Raw genomic sequence first — 22,681 nt, 5'->3', positions numbered from 1 at the left:
GTTTCTTAGGCATGAACTCAGGAAAATCTTTATTAGGCATTAAAAAAAAAAAATAGAGGAGGAGATGTGTCCTTCACACAGAAGGTGTATTCTGAGGATATAGAAGAGATGTAGTATGTATACCTTAAGTCAAGCCGTGCTTTTTCAGCTGTTCTTCCCTGATGGTTTCTGTTTGGCAGCAAGAACTGTCTTCCATGCTGCAGTGAAAACTGTAATTTTTGTTGGGTGCTGTTTCCCCCCCGATTACATCAGAGGTCAGTCATTAATATGCACTGTGGGAGTCCCTCTCATTTCTGCATGGTCCACAATGAGGCGGTTGTTGGACTTGTTATCATAGTGGAAACTACTGTGCAATGAAAGCACAGTCATGCTGCCTCATGTTTAATTGAGAGATGGCAAATCTGTTCCCAAAATACTTCAACTACTTGTATTGTATGACAAATGTGTTTTTCTTTCCCCCCTCATCTGTTTCCCTCCCCCCCTTTTTTTTCCTTTTTGGATGAAAAAAAAAAAAGCTCCGTTTTCATTACATATGAATGTTGTAGCTTAGCTATTGAATCCTCTTGGAAAAATCCCCAAACATTATTACCCTCTGAGTCTACCGTTTTCATTTTTAAGCTTCCTATCTCTTATGTACTTCAGGCTCCCTGGGACCTGTTCCCCCCCCCCCCCCCCCCTTTTTTTTTTCCTTTCTCTTTAGCATGTTCAGAACTGGTTGTGTAACTTGCTTCTCAAGCTTATTTCGTGTTCATACTGATGTTTGGGATCGTCGGAGGTGTGTTCTTGCAGGACCTGGTCAGCAGAGATGCCTTTACACCTCTAGATGGTGAGACAGGCCACATCTGGAGAATGGCCCTTGAATACTATATATTTCTGTTAGTATGGGAGAGTCAAAAGGCCTGGTTCTCCACTTATTTACCCTGAATCTTTACCTACCATAGCTCTGTTGACTCTTCATAGTAAGGGTTCATGTTATGAAATGCTGGGGCCTACTGAAAGATGCTGCCAGATCATCACCACTTGTTTGATGGGAGTGCTTGAGAATTACTTTGGGTGTCGCTCATTTTTTTGATCAGGAGCAGTTGTTCAGTCTATGCGTAACTTTCTGATCGGTGAAAATTACTTTAACGTTAAATTAATGAATTAGACCATCTCTATACCAGTTTTATTCCTATCGGGTAGAATTTCCAGAATCAGAACTGGAAAGCTCAGCTGAATTTTTGATCAGTGCTGGTCACCTGCTCAAAGCTTGCCTTTCTCCAAGTCAATTTATTCATCCATCTCGGTTGCTTGCCACTTCTTTTGCACTGTTCCCTCTATTAAATCTGATTCTGCATTTCACTGTGCCTCTTTTAGAGGTTCTGCTCTGAGACTTCCCTGTTAGAATAATATTTTGGTGCATAAGTAAGCACAGTTTGCAATTCCTTGAGGTGCTTTCCCTCTCAACAGATAGGGTGTCTTTTGTTTAGTGTTGAAAAAGTTGCGTACTAACAAACATCCCTTTTTGCTCTGTGAACTACAGAATTGGAAGGAAATAATAATCCACTCTGAGTTTCAGTTAATGGCTGAAATTGTATGCTGCAAAGCTGATGCACTAGCTGATGGGAATACTTGTATTTTTGTTAATTCAGGTTTAATTTGTGATTAATAGCTGTGGATTTATTATGGTATAGCTACAACTAACTTTAACTGTAATTTCATGCGAACCATTTTTGCTTTACACAATGAATCATAATTTTCTTACTGAGTGGTATTTTAGAATATTACTTTTTACATTTTACCCAACTTTCTGTTAAAACTACAGTTTTCTTGCCAGCTAAACCCCCTATATTTGGAAGTAATACTGATTCTGCTTCAGTTTGATATGAGGCATGTGAATATCATTAGTTCATCACATTCAATTCAAATAAGGTATTCTAATATGCTAACAAGTACTCCAATTAATGTGGCAAAACTTGGAAGATACATAGTAATTACTTTTTTGTTTCCTAGTAGCCTTCAGGGAAGATGTCTGAAACTTACTTTCTTCTTAATCTCAAACCATTAGAGTGAAAAAGCTCATTTTTAGTTAGAGGGACATTTCATTACTGGTATTTGTGCACTGGAAAGTTGGAACTAAATATATATGTGTATCATGTTTCAGATATAGGAAATATAAGAGTCCAGTTCTGATAAATGGACTCTTTAAATGGTTTATGATGCCTGAATAACTGTTCGCTTAAGTACAGCGAACTTGTTGTTACATGTTGTTAAAGTATTATACTTTGTATGATAAAGATCGTAAAATCTGTAAAAGGCCCTGTTTAGCACTAACAATCTGAAGAGGTAAATGCATCCCAAAGATTAAGTCTGTTGTCTTCAGTGGAGCTCCTTTGGAAAATTTCTCTCTGGATTTAGCACTCACTTGGATGATCCTGGAATCCTCTAGCCAGTTCTAATATAGATAGTTCAAAAAAGTTGTTGAAAAACCACAGATGGTTCAGTCAGGAGTCTTTAAAGGGTTGAAAACACGCATTTCAGTGAAAGATATTCTATCCTATGTAGCTCATTCAAGAGGTTAAGAGGTGACATCCTCAAAAATTGAAAAGGGAGAGATGTTGAATGCGGAAGGTAAAAAGGAGGCAGACCGCTTGCCAGGGAGAGAGGAGACAAAGGGGCTTATAATTCCCCCATTAGTACTTGCTGTCGAACTGTGTGCTTTGTGTGTGTGGGGAGGGGGGTGCTGTACAAGCCCTTTAACAGCAATCACTACTGGGCAAAAGTGTAGTAGTGCAGTGGAGCTGTGTACCAAGGCTTATTGGCCACTGCTGGAAAATCTTAAAGTAGGGGGTTTTTTCAGCCTAAAAGATAAACTGTGTACTGCCTCTTGATCTCGAAGATGGAAATAATGCAGAGGAGCCCTGCGGTCTAAGTAATGCGGGAGGTCATACAGAATTAGCACAAATCCTCTTTGCTGTCCTTAAAATCTATCAATGACATATCTAGTTGCAAATCTGTTGGTTTGTTGACGATACATCTCTGCATCGCTGCGTAGGAGCTGTCTAGTGCAGCAGACCAGCTTGGCTCAGGAAATCAGTCCTCAAGGTTTTATAGTCAGAATGCAGATGCTGCAGTGGATAAGAGAAACTAGTGACGTGGGGTTTGGTTTTGTTTTTAAGACAGCAGCTTGCATGGTTTTTTCTGTTCACCCCTGAATTGATTCTTTTGGCTGCCCAAAGAATATTTCAGAATGATCGCCACAATTATAAACCTATAACATCAAACCTTAAAAAACCAAAGAATTTCAAGATTTCATAAATGGAAATAATGTACTATTGCGTAGCATACTTTTGGAGGCTTAAAAAGAACTCAAGTTCTTGACTTTCCAGCAAGCTAGGAGAGACTGATTGGAAACACTTCTGTTATAACTGAAGCCTGGTTAGCAGTGACTGTAGGCCTGTGTTTGGATTGCAAACTATGGTGATGCTTCTCCAAATTACCGTGCTCTGGGTTTGTCCACTTACCAGGGAAAAAAAAAATCTCATCTATTCATAGTTAATATAGGCGTTTGTGAGGTTGGAAGTTCTGGTGAAGGTACTTTTTCAGGCAGCAACTGTAATGGCAATCTTGCAGACTTCTTTCCTTTCTGTTCTACCTCTGGAGTGAGGAGGAGAATGCTTTCCTCATGAAGGTGATCAGCTAAGACTCAGGGTTCATTTTCCAGCTCTGTTAGCAACCTGTTTATTCTCTCTATAGCTATGTGTCTCACCTGTAAGACTCTATAAACCATTTCCCCTTCTATCTCTTTGTAAATTCTTTGAAGAAGGAGCTCTCTTCTAAGCAGGGCTGGTTAATCAGGCTGAATAGGAGCTTTCAGCACTAGTATCCCAATAATAACTGCATTTCATAAGACTAAGTATATTCCAAACACAAGTACATCACAATGTGGTTTGACTGTGGGAATCTCACTGTATACCAGTCCAAGGGAAAGTTGGTCAAAAAACGGAGTTTTCTGTCTTCGGGGAATTTTGTAAAAAATAATAATATTTAAAAAAAAAAAATTGTAATTTTGTAATTGCAAGATAAATTTAAAAATTTTGTGAGGTCAGTAAAATGAAGGAGGAAAGAAGACAATTAATTTTGAAATGATTGGAGTGTTTGGTTCTGAAAATAGAAAAATGAAATGTATTCTTGGGTTCCGAGATCTGACATCCGCTCAGCTATGATTCCCTGCATTTACTGGCCCTGTGACAGAGGGGGGAGAGTCAAAACAAAGCTCCAGCTGTGTTGTCCAGGCTCCTCATGTGGAAATGTGGCCAAGTCTCTGTTAGAACTGCAAGTCTGGTGGACTTGTAGAATCCCATCTGTACAGCAGAAGATAGCTGGAGGAAGCCCTAAGAGTCCTTACGGCAAGGCTACCTTGGAAGATTGGCCTCTTTGGTTGATCCATCAATGAATTTGGAGGAAATGTGGCAGTTTCTTAGCAGAACTGCACCCAGCAAGCAGAATCCTGCCGTGAAATCGCTGAAATGCGTGTCTGAATGAAGCATTTTGGATTCAGCAGACTATCATTTTCCGGTTAAAAGTATTTTTCTGAAAACTTCTTAGTCAACTCCTGTGCTCACAGACTTTTTTCCTATTTAGTTTTCTTTCAGTGCATTCTGGTAAACATGTCTCAGGTTATTTGTTTTTGGCAAGTGATGGAAGAGGAAGGGATGTTTGAAGAATATTTTTAGCTTGTACAAGCCAATATCAAACCAGAAAATGGATGCATGTTGTTACAGGTTTAAGAATGGAATTGACTTTAATTCTCTGAAGTGTAATAATTTGTTGCTGGAAAATGAAGCTTAAAAATCCTTGCAGGATTAAGGGTATTTACTTTGTGTGTGTGTGTGTGTGGTGTTTGTTTTCCCCAAACACACACATGCACATGCTCCCTTCCTATCCTCCAGACTGATTTGATTCCCAGTCTTTTGTAGGCACTGAGCTCAACAGTGCTGTAATTATGCTGAAGATGCTAAGCATGAAAGATTTGACGTGGTATTTCTAACTAGGTGCATTTATCAATTCTGGCTAGTAATGTTAACTCCTCCTACTTAAAATTTTGCCTTTATTCTATATACATCCCGTTCAAATCTTCTTACGTGGTTTTTTTTGTGTGTGGTTTTTTTTTTTCTACTACCTTATACAGCTGAAGAAATTGAGGCATAGGAAAACCAGCTGCCGTTCTGCTGATGCTTTTGTGGAATCATTGTTTTAAAAAAGGAAAGAAGAAATAGTGACTTGCCTCTGAAACTCTTACGTCCTGAATAGTATGAAATTAAATAAGCATTTTAGGCTCATGTTTTTAAGTGCTTGGGTTTCTTTTTAAAGGATAATGTTATAATACTACTTGGGTTAATCTGTTTCTGTCTAGTTCATGAGATGTTGTGTGGAACAGAGGAAAGTGTACAGCTTTTCCCTAGCTTTCTCTTTGACCGTTGTAGCAGTATTGCAAACCAGATCCCGGTCCTGTGGAGTTCAGTGAACCAACACCTGTACCGTGGTTGAGAGTGTAGCTTAAAATGCTTGCTGTTTAAGCAAGTAGGACATATTAGTCTTAAAGTAGCATTACAAACTAGCGATGCTTTTGTTACACCTGAAAAGGTACGTTGCTGAGATGTAGCTGGAAGGTCACATCAGCCATGGCTTCTGTCGTGTGACGCATTGAACCCAAGAAACCCAAGTACTAGGCAAACAGTTCTTGCCAAACTTAAGTCAGATTTTACCTTAATTTCTCTTTTATTTCCTCTACAAAATACACTGAGCCAGTTAAGACAATAAATGGTTACAAGGAGCCTCGAACACCTCTTCTGTGTTTTCTTCCCTCTTTCGGTTATTGAAAGACAAGCGCTACAGTAACCCTGATCCAGTATAACATGACAGGCCTGCAAGTAGCTTTCATCTCATCCTTCAATAGCACTGAATGTTGCGCAACCAGTATGAATATTCTTACCTGAGTTCTGTAGGTGAGGATTATCTTTTTTTCCGCCATTACTTCTATCCTTAAAGCATGCGAACTAGGCTTTATGAAACTGTCCCAAGAAGAGATTAAGTAATGTTCACGTGAGTATTTCAGTGTGTTTTGTTCTGCTGTTTCCCCTTTTAGGTGACAGCGAGATTGTAAATAATATGTACGAGACCGACCCTGATCTCCTTGCTGGCGAAAGTGCAGAGGAGGAAACAGAGGACAGTATTATGTCCCCCATTCCTGTCGGACCTCCATCACCCTTTCCCACCAGTGAGGACTTCACTCCCAAGGAGGGCTCACCTTATGAAGCTCCCGTCTACATTCCTGATGACATTCCAATCCCACCAGATTTTGAACTCAGAGAATCTTCGATTCCAGGGGCAGGGCTAGGGATTTGGGCCAAAAAGAAGATTGAAGTTGGGGAAAGATATGGACCCTATATGACAGTACAAAGGAGCACATTAAAGGAAACAAACTTTGGATGGGAGGTAAGCGTGTTGAATGTGATAATCACATTCATTTGTCTTCTGTGCAAACTGTTCATAAAGCTAGACTGAGTCCTGACTGGCTTGGGGACAGAAGTAGTGACTTTGCTAATGCCATATTTCCCTGCGTTATTTTGCATCCCCGATTACATGCAGTATTTAAAAAGCAGCAGAAATCCTTTTTAAGATAGCTTCTTGGGCTACAAATACTCCTCTAGCACCATTTTAGAAGGTTGGTTTTAAATGATGTTGGGTCACTTCTTAAAGTGCTTGTCATTTTCAAATTGTGTTCAGAACTTGTCGCAATGGGAGAAATATGATTAGTCGCATCATGTTTTGTAGTTGGGTGTGTTACCTTTGACTTCCAGTCCATGTTAGCTGTGCAGGCATTATTAACTGGGCATAGAAAAATAGCATGTACCCATTAATACCCTAGATGTTCTTGAGTTCTTGTTCTGCAGCAAAGATAAAGAAATGTGAAAGTCATTTTTGCCTAAGAGCTAAACAAAAAACAATCTGGAATAGGAAAAAAAGCACTATCCCAGAACTCCTATCTTTCTCCCTGCTTTTCTGGGATTGTCCCAGAAATCATCTTAGTCTCTTCCTGCTCCTGTGTTCTTGATTTGAAAATACCTGTACCCCTAAGAATTATCATAAATTATACTAGATTCTGTCAACAGTGAAATGTAGCCTAGGATTTATGCTCTGTGTCCACAGTCCTATCCCAGTGCATCCAGTGTCCATTATATAATATATAATTGCTTCTCTGTTGTAGCCCTAATGTCCACCCCAGCACTACAATACCCTTGCTGCGCATCGAATCTGCTGTCTTTTGTCTTGAGGAAGAGGCTGCATCTGGGGCAGCTAGTTCAGGGAGATTTGGCTGACTAGGACTCTCATGTGCTGTTTGATAGGCTAGCCCTGTCCCTCAAAATACGTGGAAGCTGAATTTTACCTCCCTTTCCCCTGCGTGAAGCAATAACTTGGCCTGTTTTCTCCATCGGCCACTAACTGATGTGAAGCCATGTTTTAAAAGCTATTGGAGTACAGAGGTGGGAAATAACTAAGGGATAAAACAGTAAAACTTACCAAGGGGGCAAGCCAACAGTGCAATCACAGAAGCCCTATTTTCTTAGAAAATGAGGTCAAAAAGGCCAAACTTAAGCATTAACATTTTAAATTGTGTCTGATGATGTTTACACTCGTGATTGTGAAGTCTGAAAAATCAGTGAACAGTTAGATTGTTTGAAGCCCAAAGAAGTATGTCCAGATGTTTTTGTTTACTTTTTTAATGTGTCCGAAGTGCAGGAAAAAGCAAAAAACCACTTGCTATAAAACCAAAACTCAATCATGTTTTCTTGTTCTGCAGTAGGAGATGTCTGAAGAGCTAAAATTGGAGTTTGGTTGAATGACTGAGTCGAGAGTTTCCCTTTCTCTGTCTCCTAATGCAGAGAAAGAAGGGAAATTCAACTGAGAGTTTTGATTGTTTAGTATTACTGTATTAGGTTCAAAACACGTTTTTTGGGGGGGGGGGGGCAATTGCTGTTAATATACTGGAAATACTTGTCTGTTTCAGGGAAGCTATAGGTATGAGGCAGCTTGAGATTACCTAATGTACTGATCGCTTTAAGTTGTCTCTGAAACTAAGCACAGTTTTCCTCTAGGAATATGCAATATTGATTATTTGTAGGCTGCAATGTGGAACTGGCTCCTACAGAAAGGTGAATTATTATTTCTGAACGTAGTATTTATAGGTGGCATTTGTTTGGGTTTTTTTAAAATAGTGGTTTTTTCGGAACAAAGTGCTATCCTCCTTGGCTGCTAGAAGTCAGATCAAATTTGAGTAATGCCAGTCTTTTTTTCTGACCTTGGCAAACCTTTGTCCTTGTGTTTTATATTTCTGATAAAAGTTTGTATTTACATTCATGTTTTTAAGAAATGTTCCCTATATCCATTCTGCACTGAATGCCAGGCCTGATAAAAGCCGTATCTATTAACTTCAGTCTACGTTGACTTTGCGATACTGTTTATTTTTGTAGTGTAATTGAACAAACTTTCTTTCGCTGGGGTACTTCTCACATTTTGGCGGCATTCTTTTGTTCTCTGATTTGGCAGGTGCGTTTCATACCTGAAAGGAAGGACTATTTGTTCTCCATCAGATATCCTCAAACACTGTCTTAGACCCACCCTGACACTATCTCTTTTGACTTTGCTTGTACTTGCAGATAACTCTTGAAGTTTTCCACTTCCCAGTATGTTTAAAGGCAGTTCAGAAACCCATTTTTAGTCACTCAGTATCTTCTTCATTTCACTTGGGAACAACATACAGGAATACCTTCGTGTGCTAAATGGGAATTCATGTAATAAATACTATCGTTTGTTGGTTTCTGAGCAGTTTCCTTTGAGTGCAAGGTTGGAAAAGCCTTAAAGAGGTATCCTAGGCTGCTTTACTTGATGTCACTTGTGCTAGGAAATTGTAACTTGGGATATGTTTCCATCCTCTGCTAATAAAATTGAGTAAGCAGACAATTGGCAGCAAGAGAAAAAAAGAAAAGGGGAGGAGTTTTTTGCCTAGACTTCTGCCTCTGTATGTTGTTTCTTACACTAGTGATGAATCTAACAAGTGTAGTTTTTGTAGTGTACCGTAAGAAGTGTTCCTTATGCAGTTTGACATTATTTTTTGACAATACTTCTCTGTAACTTGCAGTTTTGACTTGCAGTGACTTGAAAGTCGAATGCTGTTGTAAGACTTCTTACACATAACTCCTTACTGCTGGCTAATTGAGATATTACGATTACACTTGACTTGCCTGTTCTATTAGTTATCTTAGTATTTTTACTTCAGGAAAGCTATCTGTTCTTCACACCCAACCTTCTTCTCTATTCATATTTCTCAGTTCATTTCCTATCGTTTATACTCTTGATAATGCTACTTCTGTGGACACTCCACCCCACCTGCTCAAATCCTGAAAACCTGGACTTTTTTGTTTGGTTTTAGTAGTCATCAGTTCCTTAATTTTAATAGTGTTTCTGCCTTTTGCACAAAGAGTTCTTGCCCTTCATCACAGGAAACTTGTTGTCAGACTTTGACTGAACTAAGAGTGCCACTAGAAGTGGTAATACCTAAGAGTGCTTTACACCACATTTTGAAGTGGGCATTCATTAGCAGCATCTCAGTTTTGCTAGAAGCTGTTTTATGTTGTTGTATAGGACGCATCTTTGTGCTTAAAAATGCATATCTGGCTTCTGAACATGGTCAGTATGCAAATTTCTTAATATCTTTGGACTTGTGCCCATCTGTAATGGGCCCCAATCGCTGTAGATAGCGTAAAGGATGAAACAGTGCTGGAGAATGTCGGAGTGGACTATTTATGTGTAGGTGTGTAGGAAGGCATTTTTTTATTGCTGTTCTGTGGATGTTTTTAGTTAAAGCTCAAGCATGCTAATTCAGTATATTAAAATACAATACAAATTTAAAAATGCTTCAGTTTGAACTTCACAGTTAAGATCTGTTTCTTCCAATTTCTGTAATTAAAAAAATCCATTTTAGTGGGGCTAGCAAATGTGCTATTAAAGGCTTTGATTTGAAAACGGATCTCTCTCTTCTATCCAAGGCATTAACACCGCAGAAATAGCTTTCTCTTTTCAAACTTCAATAAGACCAGACCTGTGAAAATTAAAATGAGACAAAACAGTTAACTGTGTTTCTTCAAAGTCCTCAAAAAACACGGGCTCCTGTTTGGAGGTAGGGGCCGGCTCTTTCTTCATCTAAACTGTTTGATCCAGACCTGGCTCTGATGTAAAACATCTAGCTCCAGGAGGTAGAAGAAGAATGCTATTTGCTGAAACTTTCAGCTTTACTCATTATTTCCCCTAATAGCCTAAAACATCATAGGGAATACAGAACGCCGTGTCTTACTTGCCATATCTTGAAAAAAAGATATGTAATTTTTTTTATTATAGATGTTTTTCCTTTTAGCCAGGCAGGAGGGACTGGGTTAAGACTGGGTGAATACATGTCCTGCTTTATCTGCCGCAAGTCTTTACTATCTTGTTTCTTTATATGTTTTTCCTCCAACATTTGCTTTGTGGAATGTGTTTTTAAAAATATTCTTTAAATTAAGCCACACCTATTATTCAAGGGATTTTTTAACATGGGATGGCAGTGAGTGATTCATGCTCATTTCATAAAAATAAATGAGATATGTCGGCCTTCCGGCCCCCACCCCTTCACAGAGATGATTCAGTAAGTGCTTGTATAGGATGGTGTGCTGTGTGTTTTCCCTCTGTGCCTCATTCCCTGACACTACTGTGCTGATCATGTTTATCTACCTTTTTTTCCTTAAAAGGCACCACCCAAACTAAAAGCCTTGTGATTATTTAGTGTGACGTGATTGCATTTCTGCTCTGCTCTCCTGATCCTATTACTTCCTTGCCTGCTGACACAGAACATACCATTCAGAGTACCCCAAATAAATCACAGCATGTTTTCACTTTATTGCCTCTGGGACCTAAAAAAAAATAAAAATCGCGTAATGATTTTGATCACTTTGTTGAGTAAATAATGATATTTATCATAGCACTGTTTATTTTGCTCATTGAGAGAAGAATGGGAATCACATCCTGGAAGGAAATTTAGCAACTGAATTCTAGGGAATTTGGAAGCAATCAGATATGCTTTTAGCTCAGTTTGCTTCACAGGGTAAATAACATTAATAAAAGATAGTTATTAGTTCCTTTGTTTTAATTTAGATTTTAAGAGATTATTTGCTGAAACACAAGAGACTTCTCTTACACTAAAGTGTAAGAGGCAGGCTTCTTCTTTACATATGAAAAATAAGTGCTTTCATTTAATACTTCAGGGTGAAGATAGAAGCTGTCCCATGAAAGACAAATAACTGTGGAAAAAATAAGAGCCGGCAGCTAAGGATGCAGCAGGCATTCTTGGCTTCACATCTGTGCCAGTGGAAAACTGCTGGTTTTTGAACATGCTTTATAGTGTCAGTGATTCATAGCAGTTCAACCTCCCTGTTCCCACAAAATAGAATATTTGAATTTTGGTGTGGGGGTTTTTTTTGTTTATTTTGTTTGTTTGTTTTTTAGAAACACTCATAAGTGCCAAGGAAAATTTACTTCACATGACTGGCCTTGATTGCTGAGAGGATGATTATATTGTATTTCCTTGAGTCTTAAAAATATTAAAATAGGAAGGAGACTCTAAACAGTTTTCTAACTGTGATGCTTTTGTCATGCTTCCCAGTTAAAAGAACATACAGCCCAAATTCCCTCATTTCACTTTAAAAGCTGATACGGTTTGTTAAAGCAGCATGTTCTTGTCTGTCCTGTTTCTTAACAAAAGATGCTAAAAGAAGTATGAGTCCTTTAAATGAGCAGAGAAATCCCAAAACGCGTTTGCACTCATCTCTTGCTAACGTTCTTTCAACTTTTAGACTGAAAGGATGTGATGACATTTCCTTGTAGTTTTTCTTCATGTGTCTTCTGATTCATTCATTTTCTCTGGCCTCTGCCTTTCCCTTTGGCTTGAGAATAATGTTACTATAACAGCTTCTATCGCTCAGGGAAAAAGAGCTTATGAATTGCTGTTTTCAAAACCACATCTAATGCTCTTGCAGGGAATGAGCAGTCTTGGAAATTGCTGAAGAATGGTGTGCATGGCCATTCCCTAGATGGAGTGTGTTACCTATGCCGAAGACATTTCCCATGCAAGGTTACTTCACAATTTCTCAGAGTTTTGTTTGGCTAGAATAATTCTGAAAAAGAAAGAATCTATGGGTTCATAAGGTAAATAGAACGTAAAAGCACTCTGGGACTTCCCAGATATGCCCTTAGCTACTAGTAGTTGCTAACAGGCATCCAGAATTAGAACATATATATACGTGCATTATAAAACTGCAGATAAACTTTTGCTTTAGACTGAAACCTGGCACTTAAGTGAAAAAAAAAAAAAAAAATCTCAAGGAGGAAAAAGAACTTACTGAACTCTAAATATTCTAAATACTGTGTGATTTTTGGCCAATAAAGTTGCTGAACTTTGTACGTGCTAGATACTGTCCCCTTTCCAGAGAGCAACTGTGGTGAGAACATCAACGCTTTAATTTTCTCCACAGTATATGGCCTTTGTTCTGGTGTTAGGAGACCATCATGAGGAAGGGGAAGAGTCAGCTTCCAGGTGCTGTCAATTTTTAGACTGTTTCCTATGCCTGGTATTAAAAACATGCCAATAGGCACATGTTACTGGCTTTTGATTCAGAAAAAGAAGCAACAAAGAAAAAGCGGGGAGGGGTGCAGGGGAACTGCTTATTGTATCAAAGGCAAAATCCCATTCTCTACAACTAAATCTATTGGGGGGGGGGTAATTTATTAATATCATTCCTGCATAAAAATGAAAAATGCACCTTATGACATCCAAGTGAAGTGGCTGAAATTTGCACCATTTTTTGATATTTCACCAAATGCTTCAATGTCAGGGTTAAAAGAGTAAGTCTTTTTTAGGCCCAAGAATGCCAAGATATCTTGCTCTATCTTAGGCACTTCTCTAAAACATGGGTATATAAGGAATTAAGAAAAAAAAGAAGAGACAGGGGAAGGGAATGACTAAGAATACCTCCTGATATTTCTCTTTTATTTCCATAAGGGGTAATAACTCATGAGCAATCCGGCAGAGGGCACTTTCTTTAAATAGAACATTCTGATTCACAAGCAGAAAAAGGAAATAAATATTTTCTTTTCGTCTTCGAGAGACATCCATGAATACCAGCTTCTGAAACAGTATTTTATCATCCACACTTAAAAAAAAAAAGAAAAAGAAAAAAAGGAGGAAAAGAAAATCCCACGAAAAGCTCAGTGGTGACCACAGGGTTTGAAAAATAGCTCTTTTAGTTGTCAAAAGCCTTGCAGAATACAGGGCACTACTTCTTCCTCTGGAATGTTAACCTACATAGAAATCCAACCTTTATTTTGTCCGCTCCCAGAAAAGCCTGGCTGATGGAACGTTGGAACACAGTAGGCTTTTGTAAAGGAAGTGATCAATAAGAGTTAAACCATAAATATACATGGGACTTTAAAGGAGGCATCCCTCTGTGGACTTTTTCAGTTGCAATTTCAGAAGGTGGAAGCAGTGCAAAATAACTTGCTTTGCAGTTCTTGGGCTACTTCTACATGGTAATCAGGGATGTGTGTGCTGTTTGAGAAGACAGTCTTTGTGCTACTTACTAGTAGGTAATGTACACATGATAGTATGGCATTGAGGGAATCCAGGGTAAGCTAGCAATACGGGAACATACCCAAGTTCTCTAGGGAACTTGGGGACTGGCTGCCGAGGTCTGAGCTGCTGCACCTTTCCTACTTACAGGTATGCTACCTGCACCTCACTTGTACTGTCCCTTGCTGTGCGAGGGACCCTGGCTGGCTGAATGTTTTAGGTGTTCACCCAGTTATTTTCTGGGGTCCTTTTTCTGTGTAGCTTATCCCTAGCCCCTGAGTTCCAGTAACCTTGTGCTAAGACATTAGAGAAAGTCATTATTCAACTTTGAGTCAAGGCTTAAATACTTAAAGCTGTGTCTAGGCTCTAAAGGTTTGTGACATTAGCAAACCTTTCAGTGAACCTCATTGAAGTTCCTGCTTAATCATGAAGTCTGAAGGTTTTAAATTAAATTTCTTTACCTCACACTGTATGATACAAGAAGTAACAACAGTGAATTTTCCAGAGTAAAATGTTATGTTAATTACTTGCAGAGAAAGGGGGAATGACATTCTCTGCATAATTTAGCACCGTCCTCCTCTTCCTATAGCAAACATGGAGCAGCACCGCAGAATTGGAGAACTGCTAAATGTAGCAACTCTTACTTTGTGGGACTTAGTACTTCACATATTTTGGCCTTTCGATTGCTTCTTATTTGGCTCTGGAAATGCAAGGGAGTTATGTTGTTCTATATAGAGGCGAAAATAAAAAGTTGGGTCTATCGTTCTTTCTGAAGCAGTGGGACATAGGTGGGTCTTTGTTCTTCACTTGTTAACATATCATTTAATTATTCATCCTTTCCTCTTTTTGTGCTTTTCATCAAAGTACTGGGACCTGTATGAAATGAAACAGTCCTTGTACTGAAAGTTTACCGCTTTGAAAAACATGGGCTGTTTATCCAAGGAAGGTGTGAAGCTAAGTTTGAGTCCCATTTAGAAACATTAAGGGAAGAAGCATGTCTGCAGGAGGAGGTCTAGTGGTCAGGCAAGGTGGCAAATTGGCCAGTCGGAGTGGAAAGAGCATTTCCATGCATGGGGGTGTCTTTGGAAGTTTTATTACTAATCATGTGCTTTGTTTCTCAAGTTGTGACTAAGGCCAACCCCTTTGTGAAGCGTCTGTATAAAATACCCACCTTGACTCATTTCTGCATCTCTCTCCATTTCGTGGTTCTCTCTGTCCTCTCTGAAAGCAAACAGATAACAAGGTCATCTGAGGCACAGGCCTGAGTGGAAGCTGGTTAGCGTAATCGGGTTCCAGACTGGTAACAGTACGCTGAGACCATTTAATGTGTTTGCATTGATCAGAGACATGCACATTCAAGTGGGATGTGTAAATAAAGGAGAGGCGTCTCTCTCACAAGGAAAGTCAATCTGTGTACACATCAGGAAGCACAGACTAGAGAGCGGTTCGTCAGAACTTGCCGTCATTTGCTCTCTCTGCCCCAGAAAGGCACAAAATGTACTTAAAAAAATGAAAGTGCTTTTCGCCGAAGAGCATTCTCACCCAGATGTCCTGCTCCTGCGTGCTCTTTAGTGGGGCTTATTGAGGCTGCTCTTGGCAACATGTTGCTAGTGAAGTAAATCTCCAGTGTGTTCGGGAAGCAATGTAATGTATCATAAATGGTGCAGTAGTTCAGAAGCCCTCATCTTTAAGAATCAGCTTTGTGTTTAATGTATTTCATAACCTTTCCGGTATAGAAAGTGCAGCGTTCAGCCCACTCGTGCCTGCGTTTGTACCGAGGCAGTTTGTTCAGCACACAGAAGTTGCTATTTTCTTCCTTTTGATCTGATTAGCGAGCAGTAGGTTTCTTCACTTTCAGATAATGCCTGGGCAAGTCATTGCTTTAATTGTACATCTTATTGTGTCATCCCTGTTCAATCATGTTCAAAAATACCTACATTTCACCCTTGTCCCCCACCTCCCTTTTCCCATTTAGATCTCACTGAAGTCCATTCTACCTTATCAGCACAGTAATTTCATGAGCAGAGCTAGGATTTCTGCCGTTTAGGCCCCGGCCATTGTCTGTCGCAGCTGCAGTCAAGATAAACCCTCACCCAGAACAAAGTTGGAATGACCTTTTACAAGCAGAATCTGCCTTGTTTCCCTCCAGACTAATTTATCAGCCTTCATTTCAGCCTAGTCTCTCAGCAGAGGCCTGAAAGAACATTACAGAGAGCATGAATGAACAGGGGGATTAAGATGCTTGGCTAGTCCCTCTTTTTCATCAGACACCTTCTGGATTTACTGAGATGTAAGCTGTAAATGACCGTAAGTGGTGAACTGCCTTAAACTTGGAGTAAGGGAAAGGGAAGGGGCGGGGGGGAAATCACCAAAGCCAAATGTTTGGAAAAGAAGAGTGATGTGGGGAACTGGATAAACCTCCTGTCTTGAAGTCAGAAAGTGGTAGGTCTGAGCCGTAACCGAGTTCCCTCTGGCTCTGCTGGCTGTCACACGGAGGGCTCCATGGTGGTAGGCCAGTCTGTCCCCGGGAGGTGCAGGGAGGGGGTACAGGCTGTGCAGAAAAACTGCCTCGCAGCGAGACAGGCTCCAGCTTTTTCAGAACTGTTAACGAGGGGTTCTTGCAAATTTAAATCCAATTTATTGATTTAAAGCAAGTTTTTAAAACTGGATTACATGTGTATGTACTAAAAGTATTTTTGTGCAGCAGACCAGCACAAATTTTATCGGGAGCATGATTTTAATGCTGCAAGAGCTGAAATCTTTTTGAAGTGAACTTGACAAGTGTCAAAGAGCCCGAGATGAAATAAAAGATTCACTTTTAGCTGATAACAGCCATAGTCCAAAGGACTTGCTGTGAGGAGGGGAATAAATATTTGTCTCTTGAAGGAGGGGAGAGTTGTCAACCGTAGTTTGGGTGAATATCCTTTCTGTACAACGCAGGCAGCTGTTGTTAGCTTTAGCAGAATTGGATAATTCCCCCCCTAATACTCTAAGACATCAGATATCTTTTTAGTGCTTGTACCTTTTAGCTTTCTTCATCTTTTATGTAATGAAAGAAAGGGTTGTTTAACAACTTTGAAACATTACTGTTAAATCACAAGCTGCTCGGTTGAGGTGGGGGGGGAAATCCTTGTCTCTAAAACTTGCATCATTGTGGTGGATTACTTTAATTGGGTTGACTTGAAAGCTTTTGCAAGGGAAGAATTAAATACGGCTCCAGTGACTTAGCCTTTGATATCGGTCGTGGTGGTTATTACTAGTGCCGTAGTATTGCATGTGTATCTTCTACCATCAGTCAAGGAACACAGCCGAAGCACAAAGGCAGGCTGGGAACCTGCCCGACGGTGCTTCCTTCTGACCGAGGCGTGCAGTAATGCTGATGTGCATGCGGAATGGGACTGGTGGATCCAGCCAAGTAGCAGGAATGTCTACATGTGAAAATTCAATGCAAGCAGATTTTGCACCTTCAGTAGATTATTTGAACTTTCAGTATATTTGAACGTTTTGGAATATTTCAACTTTTGGTGAAAGAGAGGGAAGAGGCAAAGGATGGAATCGCAGTTGTGGGGGGAGTGTGGAAGCATTCAAGTGAGCAGCAGGGCAAAAACATACTAAAGAACCAGCTTGTGAAGTTCATATTGCAGTGTCAAGCGATGGCAAACATCAGCCACAAGATGTTTAGAAACAATGCAGATAAAAGACTAATGTTTTGAAATTATTTTAAGGTTATGAGGAGTTTAGCCTATTCACTGAACAAGCCTGGCATTTTGGCTATGAGACCTTCCTATCTTCCTGTGACCGTATATACCAATAAACCCTACCGCGATAATTGGTATTTTCCTTTCTGAGCAATAAAAGCCCTCAAAATGCAGTGGCTTGTGATTGTAACAGAAACATCTAGACTTTTCTAAACCTTTGGAAGACTTCTGATTTAATTTAGATATTTGGGTGAAAGTTCAGGCTGTGATTTCTTTATATCTTCCTCTGTTGCTAACCCATATTTGTGCCTTCACAGTCTTTTAGCTAGTAATATGGAAGTTATAGGATTTTTAGAGTTGATGCAGTCTTTTTTGCTCTCAACAATGGTTGTGTTTAATCTCTTATTGAGAGAGCTTAACAATGCAAAAGTACTGCACTGTTATGAAGCTTGCACCTTGTTGTGTATTTACTTGCATTCAAACAAAAGATGTGTGCATCTCATCTCTTAAATACCAACTATTCTAAGTACTGATTTACAGACTCGTCCACTCTCAGAAGTTAAGTATCTTTTGCTATTCATAAGTGCTTATATCGTCTCCAAAATGAATTTCAGCAGTGTGGAAGGGAGATAAAAAGGCTGCCTTTCTGGAGAGTTGTTGAGGCAAAATGCAGATACTTAGTTTAAACAGGACAGATTATTTTTGGCTCTTGGCCAGTTTCCTGGGAAATGGACAGAAAGAAGCTTAATTTCTTATAGTCCACTGCAGCTGTGCTTAGGTTTTAATAAGCATACAAGCTTGATTAAAAAAAAAAAAAGCCAGGAAGTTCAGATTCTTGTCGAGTTGTCTCTACTCTTTCGAGCAGAAATTGAGTGTTATTGCTAAGTGGACTAGCAGTATTTTACAGACCTAACTTAAGCATCAAGGATGGTGCTGACTGAAATGTCAATAACCCTGCAAAACTTAGTGAATGGCCAAAAGCAACCACAGGTTAACTTCCATTTAGATAAATGTAAGGTCATGTAATTTAGTGGATCCAGGGAAGAATAACCGAAGCTGTGTCTGTGCAATGCTGAACTTCAAACTGGCAGACAGAACGCAGGGAAGAGAGCTTGCAGTCTCTGCTGACAGATCTCTGAAATCAGTGTGCAGTGGCAGCCAAAAAAAGTCCCGAGTACACTGGGCTTACCAGGAGGGATGTTGAGGAGAAGACAGAGGACATCCTTATGCTGCTATATAGACCTTGGTGTGCCCCTGTCTTGCAGCTCTGGTGTGAGGAGAGGTGGAGCAGAGCTGGAGAAAGAATAGGGGAGGGCAACTGAAATTTCCAAGAGGACTGAGCAACTGTTCTAGGAGGAACAACTAGAAAATCTGGATTTGCTGAGTTTGGAGAGGAGAAGGTGTACAGTAGAGTAGATGCTGTTGAAGTTTACAAAATCCTAAAATGCAGTGGATGAAGGGAATTTGGAATTGCTATCTAAGAAATAATGTAATACTTGTAGTAGGAGGGTTTGATGGAACTAGTAGAAAAAGTGTTTAAATTAAAGACAAACGAGTACTACTTTATGTAGTGAAAAGTGAATTCCAGAACATGCTACCTGTGGAGACAGGTAGATCAGAAGGTTCAGAGAGGACTGGGATGGTGTGAATCCAGTCCATAAATGGATATAACAGCAGGAGTAGGCAGGGATATTCTCTCTAATACCTCTTATACAATGGCTCTAGATACTGGAGGGCTACGAGGCAAATGCAGTGCAAATTGGCCAGGCTCACATGTGCTCCCTAAATACTGTCTCTAGCTTTCATTGTCATCACTGATGTTGTTGTAAGGTCAGGCAGAGACCAACCCTAAAAACATCCTTGAAGCTGTGCTTTGGGAGAAAGGGGCATTAAGGGGAAAAAAAACCCTACAAAAAAAACCCCAGGGAGAAATGAAATGTTTCTGGGTGATAAAAAAATGACATAAAGGGAGAAGTTGTGGGGTCAAGGGACTAAAACAGGGAACACACCAAATAGTGCCCCCAGATAAGAGGGGGACATGCAGCCCCATTAAGGCTTCTGGGCTGGGCAGACCATTGGTCTGCTCTGGGCGTTTCTTATGACCTTATGAAGATGTAAGTCTTCCATTCCATTCCCTGCTCTCTGGCAGTGCTACACTTGCATTAGTGGTGCACCAGTATTCTATTACAAATCTCATTTTCAACTCTTTATTATTTGCATGGATTTTAGATCCAAGCCAACGTTCACGGTGTAAATTCTCATCTTGCCTGCAGTTTATTACAAGATTTTGTAGTAATCTGCTGGAAATTTCAGATTTAGAAATTTGAGCCAAAGTGACTTCTTTTCCTGTCTTTTCCTGTCTTTTCCTGTTTTTCAAAGTTGCTTCATTTTGTAAAGGGCTGGTTTATGTGCGATATACATCAGTAAATGCATGTGTAAATTTACTGCTTACTATAAACTGTAATTGGCAAGAGTAGGACTATAGCAAATTCAGAACGCGAATGATAAAATACTGATACTGTATCCTTTAATTTATTACCTGTATTATCCACACTCTACGTTTTCCACTCTGTTCTCTCTCCTTCATGAGTTGTGTTTTCACTAGACTGGCATTTTCCTACTCTGATGAATTAACTGTCAATTGAAGTTAGTGAGATAAATCAAAACAAATGGACACGCTGCTCCATATTGACTTTCTCACTGCCTGATTCTGAAAACCACTTTCTGAGCACTGTGCTGCTATTATGCTCACTTGGTTCTAAGCAAATGTACAAGAAAGAAGGAATTGGGGGAGGTAGGTGTTTAATAGCCATCAATTACATTTTCACAATCTTTGTTTTATCTAGGATCTTGTCAACAATGAGATCTGTGCCATTTACCTAGAAAGAAGACACTTGGCATTGTGTCAGAACATGAAATGTTAAATGGCTCTCAGGAAGCGTACATTGAAGTTTAGGTCTTTTAAAATGTGGTCTTAATCTACACTAGAAAAGAGTTTTTGGAATAACCACAACAGTTTAAGTAAAAAGGAGGGCACTTTTTTATTAGTGCGGGCTATGTGCAGACACTCACCATAATAGAGGAGAGACAAATCTCCTGTCTGAATCAAGCGAGGTTTATTAACATTTGCTGTGGGAATTTTCTGTATATAATTACTTAGTCGTTGGTTGAGGGACTTCAAGATGTTGAAGTCTTGGCTTTTATCCCAAGATAGCAGAACTGTTTCTAGCCTGGTTTATTCTATTTGTGCAAGTAGATGAGCGATGATCAGGCACCCGGTAAGTAGGATCATCTATGTCCCTGATTAGACAAAACAGTATACTAAAGTAATTGATAAAATAGATCTGAAATAGGGACATGTTTAAGACTGTTACCATTTGCAGACATGGTAAAACTTTCACGGTAAAGGACACGTGGTTGCATGGGTACAGGCATTCATTTTATTGTCATCAAAGTTATAATTGTATGACAGAAGAGTGATTGTTTTTAAATAATGAGAATAGAAAATCCATCTACGTGTCTTATGCAGTGCTACTGCAGGGCTGTGTAGATCAAATACCAGCCATACCTCTGGCTGACCTTAGTTACTCTGCATGGTTTCAGTAATAAGAACAAGCATATGCCTGTCATACAGCAAGTGTTGAAATTCTTTTGTTATTTGTTTACTTGTATCTTAAAGATCTGCGCCTTAATACTTGGCTTTGAAATGCATTCTAGATCAACCAGATTATTTTTTCATGGCTATCACCTGATCGTGTGTTATGTCTTCCTGTGTAACCAGCACCACATTTAGCAAATAAATTTAACACCTTCTCACCTGGAAGAGATCTTATAAACTTTAATTCAAGAAGTAAAAGGTTAAAAAAAATGTATGTGCAGAGGAATGGATGGTGGAAAGGGGTAAAGCCTCTCAGCAGTAGGTTAATTGGAGAGTGGAATACCAGTGTAGATGGGAGCACATAGTTTCCTTGGACAATGTGCTAAAGAACTGGGAGCTGGGAAGGACCAGCTGGGATTGTTAGTGAATTAGCTGAAGTCAGAAACTGCTGAATGGAGCAAAGAAGTAAAGGGGAAATGAAGGTTAGGGTATAATTCAGTCTAAATTAGGTGGGCCATTCACAATGCATAAAAGGGCTCTGAGCTTCCTTTCTTGGGGAAAATGGGTAGGAAAGCTCACTTTTATTTGGATGCGTGTTGAGTGGTTGATTTTAAGAATGTGCATACCTAGAGCCTACTTTTTGGAAGTGCATTATCCCACATGAGTTTGGAGGAAGCATTGAAAATGCCATGAGCCTGAAAGACGACAGATTTAGTAAGAAAGACTCACAACTGTTATGCTGCAAAAGCATGTAATTTTAATCTCTTACGAACTGAAACAAATTCTCTTCATTTATTCTATCTTTGCTTGCTTGTTATTAGTGATGAAAACTCTGTATCTGATCACCTCGGAATCCTGGGAGCTTGAAATCCACTCTGGCTTTGGCCCATCTCTACTTCTAATTTTTGAAGAGATTTATTATAGCATTTGTGTACTTTTATTAATCTGTAAGTTTTGTTTCTAAATGGTTATACCGTCGAAAGTGATGTGGCAGACAGCAAATGTTCTTGGAGACTGTATTTGTTCTACCGTAAATTATGAAACAACAGGGAAGCCCCTCTCTTGCACGAATTTAATATACTAATAGTTATTTTCAAATGGTACCTCAATGAAGTATAAGGCATTGGACATGCAAGGGGAGCTGTTAGGTGATTTGGTAAAGCTCTGTACAATCTCATGAACTTAAGCAAAATTAGGAACAAAGGCAATAAACATTTATTTATTTGTTATTAGGAGGTGCCAAGTCTAAAAACCTCTGTGATATTTATTGATACAAATCTGTAGAGGTTAGCTTGTGGCCTCACCGCAACCGGGGAAGTCTGTGATGAATGGGAGCAGCCAGACTCAGAGTTGGCTGGCAGTGCCATTGCTACATTCACAGCCGTTCACAATCAACATACCCATTTCAGCATCCATTTTCTTCACTGAAATCCTGAAGGAAGGAATGGATTCCTTGGAGATCAACAAATGTTGACTATTTCATATAAAGTGGATAAAAACATTTCAAAGCTGAGGGCTTCTCAGAGCAACCTGCTAGAAGAACCACCTTCTCCTTGTCAGAGCTGATCCATGCCTCTGTGGACCAAAAGTGTATAATAATCAGGTACACAATCACTTGAGTCACCTCTGGTGGCTTCAGTTCATTCATCTATTGAATAGTATGTTTGGAGTCGGGGTAAATACAAAAAA

The 22,681-nt window shown here is 39.5% G+C and overlaps 1 protein-coding gene across 3 annotated transcripts in view; it reads left to right on the top strand.

Annotated features, from left to right (window-relative positions):
- PRDM16 (PR/SET domain 16) overlaps nt 1-22,681 on the top strand; it is a 343,965-nt gene that overhangs the window by 121,303 nt on the left and 199,981 nt on the right. For all 3 annotated transcript variants that reach the window (XM_052793070.1, XM_052793069.1, XM_052793068.1), the window contains exon 2: nt 6,128-6,477. In XM_052793070.1, coding sequence (XP_052649030.1) covers nt 6,128-6,477 — 350 coding nt within the window. The remainder of the gene's footprint in view (nt 1-6,127; nt 6,478-22,681) is intronic.

The sequence above is a fragment of the Harpia harpyja genome, chromosome 7, assembly GCF_026419915.1.
Source record: "Harpia harpyja isolate bHarHar1 chromosome 7, bHarHar1 primary haplotype, whole genome shotgun sequence".
Lineage (NCBI taxonomy): Eukaryota > Metazoa > Chordata > Aves > Accipitriformes > Accipitridae > Harpia > Harpia harpyja.
The sequence above is the reverse complement of the archived record's forward strand: the minus strand, read 5'-3'. Positions and strand labels throughout refer to the sequence as shown.